A 20,711-nucleotide genomic window follows, 5' to 3' on the forward strand; every position below is an offset into this window, starting at 1 on the left:
TTTGAAAATTGGCGTAGCAACATCCAAAACACAGAAAGCTTTAGTAAAATAAAACTATAGCGCTCTCTGAGTGGAGCTCAAGGAAGCGTTTTGAAAAAAACCTGTTAAAACCAAAATAGTCAACAAGGAGGCTTACAGAGAGCTTACTACTCAGTAAACTATCTGGCATTGGACAGTGCATTCTAATGCCGAATCATCAGTAAGGCAGATGTAGAAGTAAAAACAAACTGCCAAAAACAACATAAGTCCAGCTTCAGGGCCAGATGTACAAACGTGTGAGAGTCCCTCCTGGCATAGCCAGGTCCGACAGCAGATCAGCCTGGTGGGCTCTGCAACACAGCCATAGTGTGCAGGGCCACGCCAGCCTTGCCTGCTGCCGTATATTATCTGCCATTAAGACATAAGATGACGCGCAAAGCTTACAGTGTTATGCGAAAGTTTGGGAACCCCTTGCAGAATCTGTGAAAATGTGAATAATTTTAACAAAATAAGAGAGATCATACAAAATGCATGTTATTTTTTTATTTAGTACTGTCTGGAGTAAGATATTTTACATAAAAGATATTTACATATAGTCCACAAGACAAAAAAAAAAAAAAAGCTAAATTTATGAAAATAACTCTGTTCAAAAGTTTGGGAACCCTTGATTCTTAATACTGTGTGTGGTTACCTGGATGATCTACGACTGACAGGATTTAATGGGGATGCTTTTTTGAGGTGCTTAAAAGATACGGGTTGGGTGAGGGATATATTAAATGGATTATGTTACTTTAGAGTGACCCACAAGCAGAAATAATAACAAATAGCCAAATTTCAAAACCCTTCAATTTAAGTAGAGGTACACGTCAAGTGTGTCCATTGTCCCCTCTTTTTTTTTTTTTTTTTGCAATAGAACCCCTCGCAATAGCAATTCGGAGTAGTCCTGAAATAAAAGGCATCACGATAGGTGAGAGGGATCATCACTTATCATCGTTTGCAGATGATATTGTGGTATTTCTTACAAATCTAGAACCTTCTATTCAAGCACTTAATAATATACTAACAACATTTGGAGAATTTTCAGGCTACAAAGTTAATAAAAATAAGAGTGCCTTGCTGTTATTGAATGGGGATGAAAGGAGAAACTCTTTGACCTGTAAGCAATTCGCTTGCTCTCCTGAAGGTTTTACATATTTAGGAATTAAGATAACCCCAAATATAAAAGAAATTATTCCAACTAATTATGACCCACTAGTAAAGAAAGTCATTGACTCAATCGAGAGATGGAATGCATTGCCAATTTCTATTATTGGATGTATAAATATTATAAAGATGTCAATTTTTCCAAAATTTTTATACCTCTTCCAGTCAATTCCACTTCCGCTTCCGGCCACCTTTTTTGCTATACTCAAGAAAACATTCACAAGATTTATATGGAATAACAAACGTCCTCGGTTACGTCTGTCCTTGCTCTATTTGCCATACGAACGGGGAGGGCTTAAGGTACCAAACATTAAACTTTACTATTGGGCAGCTCAATTATGTTCTGCTATGTACTACTTCATGGATACGGGACTTCCAGCGTGGATAGATATAGAAAAAAATGGAATAACAATTCCATTACAGATGTATCTTTACTCTTCTTCAATTAAAATGCTCAAAAAAAAAAACAGCTCACAATTTTTTAGATGAAGCAATTACATTGTCTGGGGTAATACAAATTTTGTACCTGGGAGAAGTGATAAGGGATTTAAAAATTGGATGTATAAGAGAATAAGCCAAGTAAAAGATTTATACGAGGAAGGTATAATGTTGTCATTCTAAGAACTGATGAGAAAATATGATATTCCTTTTTTTTTTTTTTTTTATTAATTCTGAAATTAAAACATATTCAGAACCCCCTTTGTCAATTATAGAAAAACACACTTTAAAACATTTAAGGGATAAAGGCAATTTGTCATTCTTTTATAATATACTCTTAGAGGGATCAAAAGAGAGTTCATTATCTTATTTAACAGCTTTTTCTAAAGAAGAATGGATGGAATCTTGTTTATTTGCACAAAACAACAGTGTCAATACTAGGTGTAAATTGGTGCAATATAAATGGCTTCTCTGTACCTACATTACCTCAGTCAAATTACATAAATTTAATCCCAATATTCCAGACAGTTGTTTAAAATGCAAACAAGAAATTGGTACCCTTTATCACTGTATATGGGAGTGCAATGAGATTCAAGGATTCTGGAAGGAGATTGTTCTTATGATTGGTAAATTGACTGAAGAAAATGTCCCTCTTGCTCCCAAATTTTGTCTATTTCATATATATCCAGTAAATTTGGAGGTGAATGCAAGGAAACGCAAATTAATTGATTTTAGTTTGCTTCAGGCCAAGCGTGTTATTGCTTTAAAATGGAAGGAGACCCAAGGACCCTCCCCTAATCAATGGTTTAAAGAAATGACTAACAACCTTGCCTTGGAAAAACTGACATATGTAGTTAAAGGGAAACTAAAAGACGTTTATAAAATTTGGACTCCCTTTCTACACTACTGCAACCAAGTGGATCAGATAACCTGTGATGATTGAGCTACCCACCTCTTTTCTCCTTTGTAATGGACATGTCCAATATATAATGCAGTTCTTGTATTCCAGCAAAATAACCAATAACTGGTAAAATAGCAAAGCTAAACTACATAATGAAAGGCTGTGGAATGTGATGTATATAAATGTATTTTACTTATTTTATTTTATTTTATTTTATTTTATGTTTTAGTTTTGTTCTAGGTTTCCTGTCGTCCCCCCCCCCCCCCCCCCCCATTTATTATTTATTCATTTATTTTATTCTTTTAATGTTCAAACAAATGCCAATAAATATATTTTTACAAAAAAAAAAAAAAAAGAAAGAAAGAAATGCACAGAGAAAACCAGACTTACTAAGAGGTTTGTGAAATGTGTTGTTATCTGACACCAGATGACACACACGTTCTTTGCGTTCTCTGTCTGGGGGAAGAGCATGCACGGGAAGTTCTAGGGGGCTTCCTGTGTAAATTGCGAGCATTTTCCTCTGAAAACGCTCTGGTCTTGTCTGGTTTTCTTCTCGAGGGGAGAGAGTTAAGTATCTGAACCTGGTGGTTCTGGTCCCGCTCATGCTGAGGCAGAGCGGAGACCCAGGTCATGGGGTTCCCAGTTTGAGAGGGGTGTGGACCTCTCGAGTGGCTCGGCGGCTGACAAGGCAGTGCTGCTGGGAGAGGATGCAAGTTCGTCTACATCCTCACATCCAACGGCCAGAGCTCTTCCAACCGAGCAGGAGATGGCTGAGGAGGGTAGAGAAGGTGAGTTTATTGATATTACTGAATCCTTTCAGTCACCCTGCCCCACGTATGCTGAGTTTTGTGGAAGGTTGTGGAACGCGCTGCCGGCAGATTACAGACGATCGGTTTCTCTCCGGCCATAGCCCTCCCACTCTAGTGAGCCTTCCATTCCTTCCTGACCTGCATACTGAGGTCGGGAAGGCATGGAAAAACCCGTATTCGGCTCAAATCCATCGAAATCAGAGAGCGAATTTCGCTGATGTCAAGGGATTGGCAGATTATGGGTATGTGTTAATGCCACCGATTAACGAGACGTTCGCAAACTATCTCTTATCGGGGCGGACATCGACACTGAAGGCTCCAGCCCTGCCATCTAGACCCCTTAAAGTGACATCACGTCTAAATAGCAGGGCATATGCGGCAGCAGGCCAGGCTGGTGCTGCTCTGCACACAATGGCTGTGTTGCAGGCAGACCTGCTGAGGGACTTAGAGTACGGGGCGGGTCTATCCCATGAAGCGGTCGTGGAGCTGAGCCGGACCACGGATTTGGCGCTCCGGGCCACCAAACAGACCGTGGCCTCGATTGGTCGATTGATGGTGGCAATAGTGTCCACGGAGCTCCATTTGTGGTTGAACTTGTTGGACATCGGGGAGAAAGAAAAAGCTTTTCTCCTCGATGCCTCGGTTTCACCCTCTGAGCGTTTTGGGACCTCCGTCGAGGCTGTGGTTGTAAAGTTCAGAGAGGCGAAGGCGCGCTCTACAGCATTTAAGACCTGTATACCGCTGAGGTCTAGAGACGAGCCCAGAAAATAATTCTGATGGTTTGCCTTTGGCTTTGATAGTGAGAGACACTTTCAGGCTTGTAGGGTGGCAGACTCCACAGTTTTTCCATGTAGGTAGGTCTCCGCCCTGTGGCCGCAGGCGGAACTGCGCTCAGATCTTTTTTTAAGATTTTGTAATACTAATATAAAGTTCAGTCATGAAACTCTAACAATCGCTGATTGGTTCTTTCTGTACTGCGACACCAACCAATTGAAGGTACTTCCTCATTTATGTAGTTTTATTTATATCGTATCCTATTTGCGATCAGCACGCCGCACGATATGGGAGCTCCTATCATCCCACCTCCTCCCCAGCGCCACCTGTAGAGATCTACTACGGGGGTTCTATCATCCTGCAGCAGCCTTTCCTTTGTTGTTATTTTGACTAAGCTGAACAATTATGTATTTACTCAGCAGCAGCAGCAGCATAGCAGATCTCATCCACCAAAATCAAGCCTATGTACATTCCATGCTCCATGCTAATAAAATGCTGGTTGAAATCTATTCACTCCGAGAGTTGTCATGATTGAAATGTATTTCTTTAGACCACAGGTTCCCTGTGTAGGATTGTTGCTCATTCAGAAAAATTTTGTAATTTTGTAAATTCTGTAATTTAAAAATATATATAGTAAATATATATATATATATATAATTTTTCAAATTTATCAGCGAGTAAGCTGGCCTCCTCCCACTTGAGAGTGGTTTTGAGGCTGCTACTCGGATGCAGGCTGGCCTTCTTAAAAGCAGGCCGCCTTGATAGCCACCTCAGGTTAGGGTAGTTTGTCTCCTCTACTCATGGTTTGGAGAGTTTTATGCAGCAAAGAGACGAGCCCTTTCTTTCAGATAGATTTATGTCCAGCGCCGGCCCACAGGGCCGCCTGACATTATTACCTGGTTAGTAGGGCTGTGAATCTTTGGTTCGATTCGATTCCCAATTCATGGGTGTTCGATTCGATTCAAGAACGATTTTTGCGAATTCAGAACGATTCAATTCGAGACATTTCACATTAAAATTCGATGTGATTCCATTAATTGATTAATTCGATTCGATTGTCCATTTTAATATGCATTCATAGGGTTATTGAAATGATTCTCCCAAAGTGTCTTAGTCAGGATGAGAATTACACAGCGACCTTCAGGCGGTTAGAGAGTGGGGGCAAAAAACAAAACAAACAAACAAAAAAACCCTTTTGTCCATTATTAATGTTAGTTCATGTTAGTTCTTAATGATGCTACGTAACTTTATTTTAATAGCCTATAAAAATTGGCATTTGTGGAAATTTACATAAGCCAAAATTTTAAAAGGCTTTACAAGTGTTGTTAGGCCTAGTTCATGTTAACTATAGTGTAGGATAGTGTTAAAGGCTACACAACCTTATTAAAGTGTTCCAGGTACATTAAACATACTACTGTAATGCGTATATGGAGAAACTACCTTAGAATATCATGCACTTTTCCAACTAATCCTAAACTAAATTTTCTTCACGGAATAGTAAGAAAAGCCCTCTTTGTCCTCTTTATACAAAACATTTCCCTTACTATGATTCTGAAAGGAAACGCGCTGGATGCCTACTGTCGCTATAGCAACGAATTTAACGCGCATCTCATTGATAGATAAACCGCGCGCTCTTATTTCAGTGTTGTTAATGTTGTAGTTACTTCAGCTGTTTCCTTCGTGCATTCAGTTTAACGACATTAGGTTCATAATTTAATTTATCATTCATTGGAACTGTGCGTACGCATTTAGACAATTACATTATGTGTTTGGTCCGTCCATGCATTAAATGCGCGCCCTTGAATAAGCGGGGTTTTAACGCTCCTTCAACTGCTCATGTAATGTCAATGGTATGACCCATTTCCGTAAAACCTGAGTAGTTTATCTTATAGAAAATAACGGTGACGTTTCCACGCAATAAAAGCGTTTTATTGCAACAATAGTGACCAAGCAATGACCTGGCAGCTTTATCAATGGCTTGCGCAGTGTGACTCAGACTATTGCTATTCTAAGAGCTGTCATCTGCTCATGTGAACAACAGTGGCCGTCCTGAGGAACGTGGGCTTCTCAACGAGAGCTACCGACGGATCGCTAGAGCAATCCAGTGAAAAGCGGTAAAGAGTGCAGCGCATGTCTGTGAAGGAGAGCTGTGAGGGCGCAAATGACGGCGCACCACGTCTCCATCAATTCGCGGATGTAGTAATTTAATGTTTATATAGTGTAAAGCACTGAATCGCTATAGAATCGCGATTAATCCGATTCTTAACATCTTAACATCGATTATTGACCGAAATTAACGATTCACGATTCAAAAAACATGTTTCGAGATCGATGTATATGCATCGTCAGGATTTGTAATCGATGCATCGAGAAAACGAGTGAATCGTTACACGCTATTGAATACGGAAGGCGGTCTGGCGGAAGCTCGATATTCGACTTCATAACTTGTTTAAATACTTAACTTGTTAAATACATAACTTGTTTTTTTTTTTTTTTTTTACACAAACGCATGGCTTCGCTTCAGAAGGCCTTTATTAATACTTCAGGGCCGTGTGGAGTATACGTTTAAGATGGATGGATATGGATGGAAGCACTTTGTTCAGCTCATACTCATTGAACCCTATCACTGCCATTACAAAGCTCAGATGCATCAGAATCAGGATATTTATTAATATTTTTCCGATTGTTTTCGTCAGAAACAAGAAAGTCATATACACCTAGGATGGCTTGAGGGTGAGTAAAGATTAGGCTAATTTTCATTTCAAAGTGAACTAATCCTTTATCTAAAGAAGTACTAAATAAGAATTTTTAGTATATTAAGTACAAAATCAGTGTGCGAAAATAGAGCACTTTAAGTACATTGTAGAAGTGTACATTTTTTTTCACCTGGGACGTGATTTTTTTTTTCTTTTTTTTTAAGTCTTGTTTTTAATAAATTTGCAAAGATTTCAAACAAACTTCTTTCACGTTGTCATTATGGGGTATTGTTTGTAGAATTTTGAGGAAAATAATGAATTGAATCCATTTTGGAATAAGGCTGTAACATAACAAAATGTGGAAAAAGTGAAGCACTGTGAATACTTTCCGGATGCACTGTAAGCCCTATCTGTTTCCACTAAAAATAGCCTATAAACATCCTAAAAGATACGTTCACCTTCATTAGCAAAAATGCATAAATTTGATTTGATTTGAATTGTTTAAAACAATTAAAATACTATTTGGCCAGTGGAAATGAATGAATCAACTCTATTCTAACTTTATCTGAGAAGTATTTTATCCAATTTTGTTTTTATGGACAAATGCCCCTGGTCTCTCCATCAGCCATCTCGCCTGGTTTGCTTTGTTCTGCCTGCTCTGTGTCCTCCTCCAGAGCCCCCACCCTCTCTCCTTAGTTGGACTGTTACGGCGCGAGGACACACCTTTCTGGGAGGGGGCGTAATGCAACATGAATATTCATTTTTTATTTTGTGTTAATTGAGTTCAGTTCCTGTTTGCCAGTGTTTTCCTTTTCTGGGTTGTCTCCATGGTTGTTGATGGAGTTATGCAGGTGTTCCTTGTTATGTTACTTATCTTTGTGTGTATATTAGCCCTCAGTTCATTCAGTTCTTGGTTTCGTGTCGTCAGTATCAAACGTGGTTGTGTTTTCTCTTACATTCTCCTGTGTTTGTCTTGTGGATTAAGCGCCATCATAGAGTTCCTGCCAGAGTTCAGCGAGTTTATCCTCTTTTTCAATGGTCCAAATTCACCGTGGCGCTGCCATCTTCATCTTTCTTCTTCTGTGGTTTTCCTTAGCTCGTGATTGGTCAACTTAAGATAGATCACCAAATCAGCTTGTTCAACCGCAGACATCATGGATTCAAACCGATAGCTCCCGAACTTTTTCGACATGTTTAAAAATGATCGGGAGCTCTGGAAGTGCTCGTAAGGCACTCTGCTCAGCTCGTAATTCCTCGCACACGATACGAGCCACGACCATACGAGCATTAATGATTTCCATGTGATTGAAAAAAAAAAAAAAACGCCTACGAGCTCGTACAACAGCAAAAATCGCACCGTGTACACCCGCCTTTAGAAAAACAATAGGGCCCTGTGCCTTAGTGGCTTGGGCCCTAAAAATCATAGAAAGCACACTTTATGTACATGACGTACCTGAATTCAATTTATTATTTTACTTTTATTTATGTATGTATGTATATATATATATATATATATATGTTGATGTTGCAAACACCGCCATGGCTTACAGAAAAATCCCTCTTACATAATTTACAATTTGCTTGATGCATATATTTCCCCGGACTTTGCCAAGCCATAGGTTCTCGGTCTCCCATTCTGTTTTATATTTCTGTAAACGTTTTTTTCCCTGGACAAGGTGGACTAGTAAGACTTGCCATAATAAGCTACTCGTTGTAAATTTAAACCTCCCGCCACTGTCAGCTAACATCCAGCCTGGATGATCCGGGTGAACACGCACGCACAGACACATCGCATGTACAGGTGCATCTCAATAAATTAGAATGTCATGGAAAAGTTCATTTATTTCAGTAATTCAACTCTAATTGTGGAACTCGTGTATTAAATAAATTCAGTGCACACAGACTGATGTACTTTAAGTCTTTGGTTCTTTTAATTGGGATGATTTTGGCTCACATTTAACAAAAACCCACCAATTCACTATCTCAACAAATTAGAATACTTATAAAATAGTAAAAAAAAAAAAAAAAAAAAAAATTTAGTGAATTGTTGGCCTTCTGGAAAGTATGTTAATTTACTGTATATGTACTCAATACTTGGTAGGGGCTCCTTTTGCTTTAATGACTGCCTCAATTCGGCGTGGCATGGAGGCGATCAGTCTGTGGCACTGCTGAGGTGGTATGGAAGCCCAGGTTTCTTTGACAATGGCCTTCAGCTCATCTGCATTATTGGGTCGGGTGTCTCTCATCTTCCTCTTGACAATACCCTATAGATTCTCTATGGGGTTCAGGTCTGGTGAGTTTGATGGCCAGTCAAGCACAGTAACACCATGGTCATTGAACCAGCTTTTGGTACCTTTGGCAGTGTGGGCAGGTGCCAAGTCCTGCTGGAAAATGAAATCAGCATCTCCATAAAGCTTGTCAGCAGAAGGAAGCATGAAGTACTCTAAAATTTTCTGGTAGATGGCTACGTTGACTGTGGACTTCAGAAAACACAGTGGACCAACACCAGCAGATGACATGGCACCCCAAATCATCACTGACTGTGGAAACTTCACACTGGACTTCAAGCAACATGGTTTCTGTGCCTCTCCACTCTTCCTCCAGACTCTGGGACCTTGATTTCCAAATGAAATGCAAAATTTACTTTCATCTGAAAGAGGACTTTGGACCACTGAGCAACAGTCCAGTTCTTTTTCTCCTTAGCCCAGGTAAGATGCTTCTGATATTGTCTTTGGTTCAGAAGTGGCTTGGTACGTGGAATGTGATGGTTGTAGCCCATTTCCTGAAGACGTCTGTGTGTGGTGGCTCTTGATGCACTGAATCCAGCTTCAGTCCACTCCTTTTGAAGCTCTTCTAAGTTCTTAAATCGGCTTTGCCTGACAATCTTCTCAAGCCTGCGGTCATTCCTTTTACTTTTCCTACCACACTTTTTCCTTCCAGTCAACTTTCCATAAATATGCTTTGGCACAGAACTCTGCGAACAGCCAGCTCTTTCAGCAATGATCCTCTGTGGCTTACCCTCATTGTAGAGGGTCATGATGATCGTCTTCTGGACAACTGTCAAGTCAGCAGACTTCCCCATGACTGCTGTTGGGATTACTGACCTAAACCCAGTATTTATATCCTGGGAATGGTAATTTAATAGAACTTGAAATTGAATATTCTAATAATTTGAGATACTGATTTTTTTATTTTTATTTTGATGAGCAGCAAGCTGTAATTATCAAAATGAAAACAAAAAAGTCTGGAAATATTTTACTTTATGTCTAATAAATCTAGAGTATACTTAAGTTTTACTTTTTGAATTAAATTACAGAAAAAAAAAATAACTTTTTCATGATATTCTAATTTACTGAGATGGACCTGTATGTGAGTTCACTCTTTAATTCAGTAAATGTTATGTACATACCGCTACCTTGCAAAGAAATGATCAATTGCACATTCACATACGCCTCTCTAATCTACATGTGGCCATTAGGGGACAAACGGAACGCTGCTTTGATGTCTTAAGTATGGGATAATTTCTGTATTATACGGAACAGTTGGCAACCCTACCAGGCAAGCACAGAGTACGGAGCACAGAGTAACTCTGTTTGATGTGCAGTAGAGCTGACAATGTATCGTTTTAGCATAGATATCGCAATGTGCGCATCCACAATAGTCACATCGAAGGAAATGCAGAGTTTAAACCAAAGTTGCATGTGTTTAGGTCCTGTCAGTTGTGCGCAATGTTTTCTATGTGTGCACCATAGACTGTATAAAAATATGGACGTAGTGTCCGTGATGTCACCCGTAGATTTCTGAAGAGCATTTTTGAAGCGAAAAAGCGGTTGTTGCCATTTTGGCAGCGCGTCATCTTGCGTCACTCCCAGGTAACTGAAAATGGGCAAAGAGGCGGGACATAGCTGGAACTGAGGTGCCTGGTTGCTGAAACCACTCCCGCCTAGCGCGACGTGATCATCTTAGCAGGCTAAAGAAGCAATCTATCTATCTTAGACACTATATAAAATATTACATTTTTTTAATTAATTAATTAATTATTATTATTATTATTTATTTTTATTTTTTTTACCCCGGTTTTGTCACTAACCCAGCTTTGTTGCATCCTATGCACATATGTGCCTTTTTGTTCTATATTCAAAGAATTTTAAAGTCTTTTTTTAAAGTGCTTTTTGTTCTTGTAGAGAACCAAAATAAACACGTGCTCTTTTCTTGTCATTTATTTTCTTTTTTTCCCCAGGTAACATGGGCTTACAACTTAATTTAAATTTGTTCAATTTTTAAGTCAACAATTCTCATACAAACACCTGATAAATACTGAAAAGGATTTGAGTACAGAATAGTTACAGTGTTTGCAGTGTTACAGTACTACAGTTATTCTTAGCTAAATATTAGTAAATATTATTTTCACACACTCAAAATCCATTAAAATAATATTGACTATGTTATGAAGATACATAATCCATTGAGGAATTCACTTTTTTCTACACCAGTGTTTTACAATCTTTTGTCTTATCTCTTTGGTTTGTAAACCATATACTAAGGGATTTAATCCCGGTGGTACAATGTGAAACAGTATACTAGCTAGCTTCCTGCTGTCAGAGTATTCAGGAAAACGATGAAGTAAAATAAAAGTAGCTCCAGAAACATACATGATTAAATAAACAGCTAAATGAGTGCTGCAGGTTTTTATGGCTTTGCTGTTGAGTGCTTTGTTTTTGCTGGTTATGCATACAGTAGCAATCTTGACATATGTTATGAAAATACACATCGCTGACAGACTGAGTACAACGACAGTATAAACAAGTCCAAACACATTATTTATGACTACATTTTCACAGGACAGTTTAAACAGTGAGGCATTGTCACAGAAAGGGTTTTCAATTTTATACCTACAGCGAGACAGACGCAGAGTGAGTCCTATCATAATTGTCACTAAAAGAATTGCCAGGCCCCAAGCAAATGCTGATAATTTAATAACCATTTTATTGGTCATTATAGATGTGTATCGCAATGGATTACATATAGCCACATATCTGTCAAAGGCCATGATCATCAGCACATAGTGACATGCTACTGTAAATACATGCACAAAATAAGCTTGAATAACACACTCTGCATATGATATATAGCGCTCTGAGGTGTCCTTTAAAATATCCTGCAGCAAGCGTGGCATAATGACAGTGGTTCCTAGTATGTCATTCAGTGGCAAGTTGCAGAACAGAAAATGCATTGGGTCATGCAGATTCTTCTCTGTTGAGATCAGAAATATAAGTCCAATGTTTGATACCATTGTAAAGACATAAGTCAAGAGAAGGAGAATGAAAACAGGCTGAGATGACTGACGTGTAACTTTCAGTCCCTCCACAAGGAGAATGCTGTTTGTGAATGTCAGGTTGTCCATTGGTTCCTGTACACAAATCTGAAAACATAATAACATAATACACAATTAACAGACATTACTAATTATATATTGTCTTAAACATTTCACCTTACCATTTTGTGTAAAATTACAAATAAACAGCATTTCCCTGTGCATGCTCATGTGTACATTTTTTTTACATTGCTTAACACACAAACATAAAAAGGGGGTTTTATAAAAATGTACACAAGCAAAGGTATATTTGCCTAATGTGACGTAGCAACCAGCTTTATCAGCATTGAATTTTACTTTATAAATGTAACCGCAGCATCTTGCCTCACTCTGCCTTTGATTCTCCCAATAAAGATTAGGTCAAACAGTACGACTTGTTTTTTCTCAAAATAGTTTCATGCCTTTTAATGTGTGGCTTATATTGTTTTCTCTGACATAGTCATTACCCCATTGGGGAAAGAAAAAAAAAAAAAAAAATTCATAGAATTCGTTGCCATGAGCAATGAGACTGCTGATTGTGTGTTTATGGTAACAAGTAAAGTTACAACCTGTAAATCTAGAAAAAATATATATATATTTTTTTAACAATGATACATTTCTTTTATGAAATTTTGGAAGATACATATGCAACACATCTTGAGGATGTAATTTTTTTTTTTTTTTTTTGTAATTCCTTTTTTCAGCATTTTAAAGTGGCGAATGTAGAACAGATCATATAAAGCCAAATGCGAAGCCAATTATAATGTTTAAAAACTTTTGACAGTACGCATACGAGCTGTTAGCAGATGCAAAACAGCACTGAAGAGAGTCAGAATGCATCTTGCTATAGGAAGGAGATTGGAGGGGTTTTGGATCTGATTTTCACTATGGATGGTGTTTCCATACTAAGATACCAAATGAAAACTAAAAACTGAATGCATTTATGAATGCACCTTTAACTGGAGGTATTTACAGAATTCTGTGTGTAATTTGAAATATGGTTGAAATGAGGCACCAGTTACGTTCACATTTGGCTCCGTGAACAGCGCATATTATTCACAATGTATTGTTTTAGCATAGTTCAGTCAGGACCACTTAAGTCAAAAAATTACCAGAGACAAACTTTTTGGACACGCACCAAGCACATGCAGCGTCATCACGCATCTGCATTTACAGTATTTAAATGTAAATAGGCCCAACAGCTATTGAAGCCATAATATTTATTTTCAAGCCATGGATCAAGGAGCAGCACTCATTGCTTTTCTCAAGGATGGCTCGAGCATTGGCCGGAGGTAACGTTCATAAGCAGCTGAAGACCATTGCCCCATGGCCTTTAATGTAGAGACAGGAGTGGAGGAAGCTGCAGTTATAGCAGCATATAGCACAGTGAATGGAAGGAAGCTCTGGGGAAGCTCGAAGCATTGCAGAGAGGACGTAGATGAGAGGCAAACCAGGCCCTGGATATGGGCTTTCTCTCTTCCGTGGCAAATAATGTATCCTGCTGACCAGCTTGTGGACGGCTTCTCAGGTAGCCCAACATAGATGACAGAGGATAAAAGCAGAGGTAGATTCAGAGATAAAAACGACTATTCCTTTCTTGTTCCTATCAGTTTTAGAGTGCTTTAGAAATATGAAGTGGTGCGAATAATGTGATACATCAGAAATTGTGAGGTCATGTGACAGATTAAAAGAATCTGTGCGTGTGGAAAACTCGCCACCTCTGAGAAAACCATGAGCAAAAGAGAAAAGCTGATCATTGACTTGAGGTTTCTCTCTTTAAAGCCCATTAGCAGGAAACAAATAGATGGATTTTCTAGTACGCAGATGGTGGATGGATCCAGGCAGCGCAGGTGACCATACTTTTGGTTGAAGGCAGTACAGCTATGGAGAAAGTGGCACAAAAGAACTCAAGTGAGACCAAGCAGTCATACATTTTTTAAATGTAGATTTGGCTAGACGACTACGCATGTAGTGAGCTGCAGAGTGCAAATAATATTGAAGGGTCATATCTAGTCTAGCAAAGTTTGGCTGAAAGGAGGGGCAGACCAAGCTGATGGCACTGCCTCTAGACACAGGAGGTGGAATTTCTGAAATTCAAACTGAGACAGAGAATCAGCAATTGGTTGTTTAAGCATGGAATGTGAGTAGCCTGAAATATGAATTTAATCATGACTAAACCAATAAGGCAACTTCAAATCTGTTTGTTATCTGGACTGAAGAGAGTCCCTTATTAATATGAACAGTTTCCTCATTGTTGCAAAGAACCATGTTTCTACACTAGTGTTTACCCCACAGAATACAGCTATCACAATGGGACTCAATCACAACAGAGCAGTTGACAAGGTGTTAGCAGGCACGGATAGCAGCTCATTGCTATACACTGACCATTAAAGCACAAAATCACAACAAACCCTCTATACTCCTATTTGTAAATGTGGAGGTCATTTGAACATGATAGCATGCGTCTAACACTCATTCAGCTCAAACCTGTCAGGTTTGGGTGGTGGAAGGATGAGGACTCAATTGCAGTGAGGATGGGTTTTTATTTAATATATAAAAATAAAACAAAAACAGGCTTGGCTTGGCTTGGCTAAAACTTGACAGCAACACACAAGGTAACATTCAACGACAACGATCCAGCACAGGACTGCAAACACAAGGAGAATAAATAGGAGAGCAAAAAAGGCAGGTAATGAGGGAGGACAGGTGGGGCAAATGAACCAATAATCAGGTAACAAGATGGGCGGGGTTAGACAATCGACAGGAGAGCACATGGCACAAAGAAACACATGACAAGCCATGTGCTCACACCAAACATAACAAAAACACAAGCACTAAACGAAACATGAACATGCAGCTAATGAGAGAACCCATAAGCCACGTGTTCACACAAAACAAGACAACATGAGAGCACACAGCCCGTGAAACACAGACTGCGTGCTACATAGCACAAGACAAAAACACAACGTGAAAGCACGCGGCAGGTGTAAACAAACCGATAAGAACTGACCAGGCGCTTCACAAAACACGAGACAAGAATGCACGGCAAGTGAAAGTACACTCAACCGTGCGCTCACAATAAAGACAGGACAGGGAGCGCGAGTGACCGAATCCCGACACAAAGCCAAAACTGAACTAGGCATGAGTGCCGGGATCCGAACGCCACGCTCCCAACATGACACAAGACACGTAGACAAGAGAGCGCACGGCTCGAGAACTCGAGACCATACGCTCACACAAAGACAGGACAAGAACGGGAGTGTCAGAGCTCTGTCACAAAACCAAGAATTAAACTAGACAGAAGTGACAGAACCCTGACAGAAACCAGCCTGAAACATATGATTAAATGAAAATATCAGCCCACTGGGAAAAGGTGTTGAAAATAGTTGAGCCCCGGTAAATATCTATGAGAAAGCCCATCACCGAACATCTCTCATGTCCACTATGCTCAGTTGTAGTAATTTTTTACATAAATGGCTTGCTGCTGCTGCATAAACTCAATATGTAGCTGTTATATGCTTGTATTTTACTCCTCTATGCAAAACTGTAAACACCCTTCTTAAAAGAAACAAGGCTTTGTTTGATGATTCGATTAAAAGAAAAGGTTTAGACGTGAATGCCAAGCCCCGTTCTAGAATCCAGAATTTTTCCAGAATTTAGTGAGGGTGCTCTAATGCAGATACTATTGAGCAAGCAACAGCTTCTGAAACTAATATTCTATTATAGGCCTACTAATAGTCCGAGTTAACATTAATGAATTACTACTTGGTATATCTCTGTCCCTTGCAATGTTATGTCAATCCATGCATTTTGATAGTGAATCTCACGTATATGTAGATGTCACTTGCGAAACCCTGCAGCGTGCAACCGACTGTTGGTCCTCACAGCAGTATGAACACTATTTCATGAATTACATATGGCTGCGAGAGCGTGCAAAGACCCCTCCACTCAATCTTAGCCCGAGCGGTCTAAGGAAGTGCAGCTGCATCAATAAGCTGTTAAAATTAGTGATGGGAAACCAAGGCTTTCTGAAGCGTTTGAGGCTGTCATCAAATTTTCCAGAAAAACGCTTCTTAACTTCTTAACTTACTTAGCTGGACCTGAACTTACTTAAATGACATGAATTTATTCTAGAGCTGCTGTGCAGTCAATGTTTTCATGTTAACACTGTTTTGACACAATCTGCATGCTAAAAAGCCCTATATAAATAAAGGTGACTTGACTTAATGCGCATTAAGCAATATCTGTGGTCAGACTTGTTTTCTCCACCTTATCTAACAAATCACTGCAGCAGTTATACGGTTTGAAAAAGCGTGTGACCAAACAAAACATTGGAAGTCTGAATAAATATTAACTAACAAAGTTACACACTCAGGAAGGCTTGCGAGGAGGATCAAAGAGAGCCTGTGACCCACAACTGATATCCAGACGGAGCTCTAGAGAGTGGAGGCCTCAAAGGTGACTTTCAAAATGAGAGGAGGCCTGATGACGCTCATATTAGCCAAGGAGGCTCAGAGACAGCCTGAAAACGTAGCAAATAAAGACTTCAATAAAAGCCGAGCTCTAGGAGCGGAGGCCTCATTATAATGACTCTAAACGAGAGGAGGCCTTAACAAAGTTCCACAATCCGGTTATCCCACGAGGGGGCTCACAGAGAGCCTGCGACCCGTGAATGCTAACTTTTTGAAGCAGAGGCCTCAAAAAAGGTAACTCTCTAAATGAGAGGAAGCCTGACAACGCTTATATTAGCCAAGAAGGCTCACAGAGAGCCTGGCACCTTAGCTAATAATAGCCGAGCTCTAGGAGCGGAGGCCTCAGCATAATGACTCTACTATCGAGAGGAGGCCTTAACAACGTTCTACACACAAGATATCCAAAGAGGAGGCGCACAAAGAGCCTACAACTCATAATTGTCAGGATGTCTAGCAAGGAGGCTCACAGAGAGCCTTAAACTCAAACTGTTACCCTGGTGGAGCTCTGAAGAGCGGAGACCTAAATATAACTCTCGCTAGCGAGAGGAGGCCAGACAACACCCACAGTAGCCAAGGAGGCTCAGAGAGAGCCTAGCAACTTAGCAAAACATAGCCAAGCTTTAGGAGCGGAGGCCTCAAATGACTACTCTCTAAATCGAGAGGAGACCTAACAACGCACAAAAACTCAGGATATCCTGCAAGGAGGCTCACAGAGAGCCTACAACTTGCACTAGATATCCAAACGGAGCTCAGGGGAGCGTAGGAGAGTGAGAGTGTGAGAGTCCCTCCTGGCATAGCCAGGTCCTACAGCAGATCAGCCTGGTGGGCTCTGCAACACAGCCATAGTGTGCAGGGCCACGCCAGCCTTGCCTGCTGCCGTATATTATCTGCCATTAAGACATGAGATGACGCGCAAAGCTTACAGTGTTATGCGAAAGTTTGGGAACCCCTTGCAGAATCTGTGAAAATGTGAATAATTTTAACAAAATAAGAGAGATCATACAAAATGCATGTTATTTTTTTATTTAGTACTGTCTGGAGTGAGATATTTTACATAAAAGATATTTACATATAGTCCACAAGACAAAAAAAAGCTAAATTTATGAAAATAACCCTGTTCAAAAGTTTGGGAACCCTTGATTCTTAATACTGTGTGTGGTTACCTGGATGATCTACGACTGTTTGTTTGTTTTGTGATGGTTGTTTATGAGTCCCTTGTTTGTCCTGAGCAGTTAAACTGAGCTCTGTTCTTCAGAAAAACCCTCCAGGTCCTGCAGATTATTCAGTTTTCAAGGTTTTTTTGCATATTTGAACCCTTTCCAGCAGTGACTGAATGATTTTGAGATCCATATTTTCACACTGGGGACAACTGAGGGACTCAAACACAACTATTACAAAAGGTTCAAACATTCACTGATGCTCCAGAAGGAAACGCGATGCATTAAGAGCCAGGGGGTGAAAACTTTTTGAATTTGAAGTTCAAGGTATATTGTACTTAATTTTTCTTCCGGGAAACATGTAAGTATCTTCTGTTGCTTTTGAAGGGCAGTACTCAATGAAAAAAAAAAAAGATATTTCAACAAAAAAAGAAAAATTTGGACATCTGCATCCTGTTCAAAAGTTTTCACCCCCCGGCTCTTAATGCTTCAGTCTCCTACTCGCCTCTTAATGAGAAACAGATGGCTGGCCCGATTCCAAAAGGGCAAGACGAGAGTGAAATTCCTCAAGGAAGGCGCTCAAAAAATGCACACAAACAGCCCCCTCAAGGGCTGAGCGTGCATGCTCCTCACTCATGCACATAACTCACATATTGTGTGTGTCATCTGGTGTCATATGAAGCTGACACAGTGTAACACAGTCTGGAAGACTTTAGCGCTAGTGCTTGCCATAATATAGATTGTCCTGAATAAACACACGCTCAAACAAACTGGTATCCGTGAAGACAAGAAAGAGGATGACGTTATTTCCAGGTACCCTTTTATACTAACGGTCACACCTGTGGTGACATCATAAACTGCCGCCTGCCAATGTCATTGTCAAGTTCATTGTCATGTTTAGACTCACGCTTCAGACACCTGCCATGCCGGAGGCATTCCCCATAGCGACACCTAGGGGGACGCAGCGCGAGTTCCCTTTCAAAAGGGAACATTTGTTACCATCTCTGAGGAAATATGAACACATAAGCATGATTACAACTATATATTGTTTATTTGTGCTCCGCCAGACATAACAGGTAAACAGGCATCATAGAACAGGCATCACAGAAATAAATTATATTTTAAAGTATATTAAAATAGAAAACCATTATTTTAAATTGTAATAATATTTAACAATATTACTGTTCCCTTTCATGGGAACTGTCGACGCTGCGTCATACGCATTGGGAACGCCTCTGCGTGATTGCGTCGTGAAGCACTCGTGAATCTAACCAATAACATGACGAGACGTCAGAAGCGGGTGCTGAGACGGGCCCAGCCTTATCTCTACCTTCACCTGTCAGACCCAGTGTCTCTCCTCTGGTGGCGGAAGCACGCGCTGCGGTTTCTTCCCCCCAGAGAGAGGTACCGGCGCTTCATCTATCCAGCTCTGAGGAGTTGGATGTGATGAGCGTCGAGGCTGGAGAAGAGAGCTCGCCATCCTCATCTCCAGCCTACGAGGAGCTGTTAGAGGTAGTGACCAGGGCTGTAGATAAGTTAAAAATTGAATGGCCCGCGGAGAGGAGTGAAATAAGATCTAAAAGTAAACTTGATGAACGCTTCCTCCCCGCCCGTTCGCTACCTCAGCGTTGGGGACTGCCGTTCTTTCCCGACCTCCACACCAAGGTGTCGAGGTTGTGCAGTATCGTGTTTTCAGCCCCCAAACATCAACATACAGTAATATCGTGGGGCTGAAACACCACGGCTATGGGGCAATGCCTCGGGTAGAAGAGACGCTTGCGAGCTATCTCTCGCCCGAGTCCACATCGTCCCTAAAATCCCCGACGCTGCCCACCAGACCATTAAAGACAACATCAAAGCTGGTGGGCAAAGCTTATATGGCGGCAGGTCAGGCAGCGGCTTGTTTACATACAATGTCGATTTTACAAGTATACCAAGCCGACTGCTGGGCGAAATTGATGACAGTGGGGAAGCGACATTTGAGACCATTCAAGAGCTCAGAAAAGCAACCGATCTGGCTCTCCATGCCAAGTCAATAGGCCGTTCTATGGCAGCCCTGGTGGCCACGGAGAGGCACTTATGGCTCAACCTCTCGGATATTAAAGACAAAGATAAGAGCATCCTTATGGATGCGCCGCTGTCTCCTGCCTCTTCGGCGACTCTGTTACATCGGTCGTCGAGAGGTCCCAGGAGACACGTAAACAATCAGCGGCATTCCAGAGGTTCCTTCCCCGCCGTACTTATCCCCCCGAGACTGCTGAGCGGGAGCAGTCTTGGCTATCGACCAGCTCCTCTGCGCACAGAGCGCAGCAGAAAACCCGTGTTGCCACCCGCGCTCCCCCGCAGAGAGCTTGGGGTCTGGGGCGGTCAACACAGCCGAAGCCTTCGAGGGGTAGGGCGGATCTGCGGACCGTCATTATCGCCAAGAAGGCTTCGAAGAGGTCCTGACGCCAGTGGCTCAGGACCTGTGAAGGCAGCCCCCTCCGGAGAGGGTCCTATATTAAAATCCATAAAGCTAACCCCTCTCCGGTGCCCTCAGGGGGCCGTTCTGCCAACCCTGCCACCTCGTGTGCTTTAGGGCGCAACGGTCCCCACCGACCCTCCGAGGAGGGCCGGTCATCACTTGATTCGGCTGTTCCCTGCCGGTTCGCCGCTTCAGGGCGCCAAGTCAAGTGCTCGAAAAACACCAGAGGCCAGTCTCGAGAGACTGGTTCCCTTAGTAAATTTTCTGGCAGAATGGAAACTTCTCCCAAATATCTCGAAATGGGTGCTGCTCACAATAGAAAAGGGTTACAAAATTCAGTTCGGGTCTCGCCCGCCCCAGTTCAACGGGGTCCTTCCCACAGTGGTGGCCCCCGAGCAGTCTCTGGTGATGGAACAGGAGGTTATGACGCTCTTGCAAAAAGGAGCTATAGAAAGGGTTTCTCCT

The 20,711-nt window shown here is 41.1% G+C and overlaps 1 protein-coding gene across 1 annotated transcript; it reads right to left on the reverse strand.

Moving 5' to 3' along the window:
* Nucleotides 1–11,018: 11,018 nt before the first annotated feature.
* On the reverse strand, nucleotides 11,019–13,574 carry LOC127503365 (olfactory receptor 146-like). The gene has a single exon (XM_051877056.1). It carries the CDS (start codon nucleotides 12,238–12,240, stop codon nucleotides 11,275–11,277), a length of 966 nt encoding a protein of 321 aa, XP_051733016.1. The 5' UTR covers nucleotides 12,241–13,574; the 3' UTR covers nucleotides 11,019–11,274.
* Between the last annotated feature and the right edge of the window lie 7,137 nt (nucleotides 13,575–20,711).

The sequence above is a fragment of the Ctenopharyngodon idella genome, chromosome 21 (genome assembly GCF_019924925.1).
Source record: "Ctenopharyngodon idella isolate HZGC_01 chromosome 21, HZGC01, whole genome shotgun sequence".
NCBI classification, from domain to species: Eukaryota; Metazoa; Chordata; class Actinopteri; order Cypriniformes; family Xenocyprididae; genus Ctenopharyngodon; species Ctenopharyngodon idella.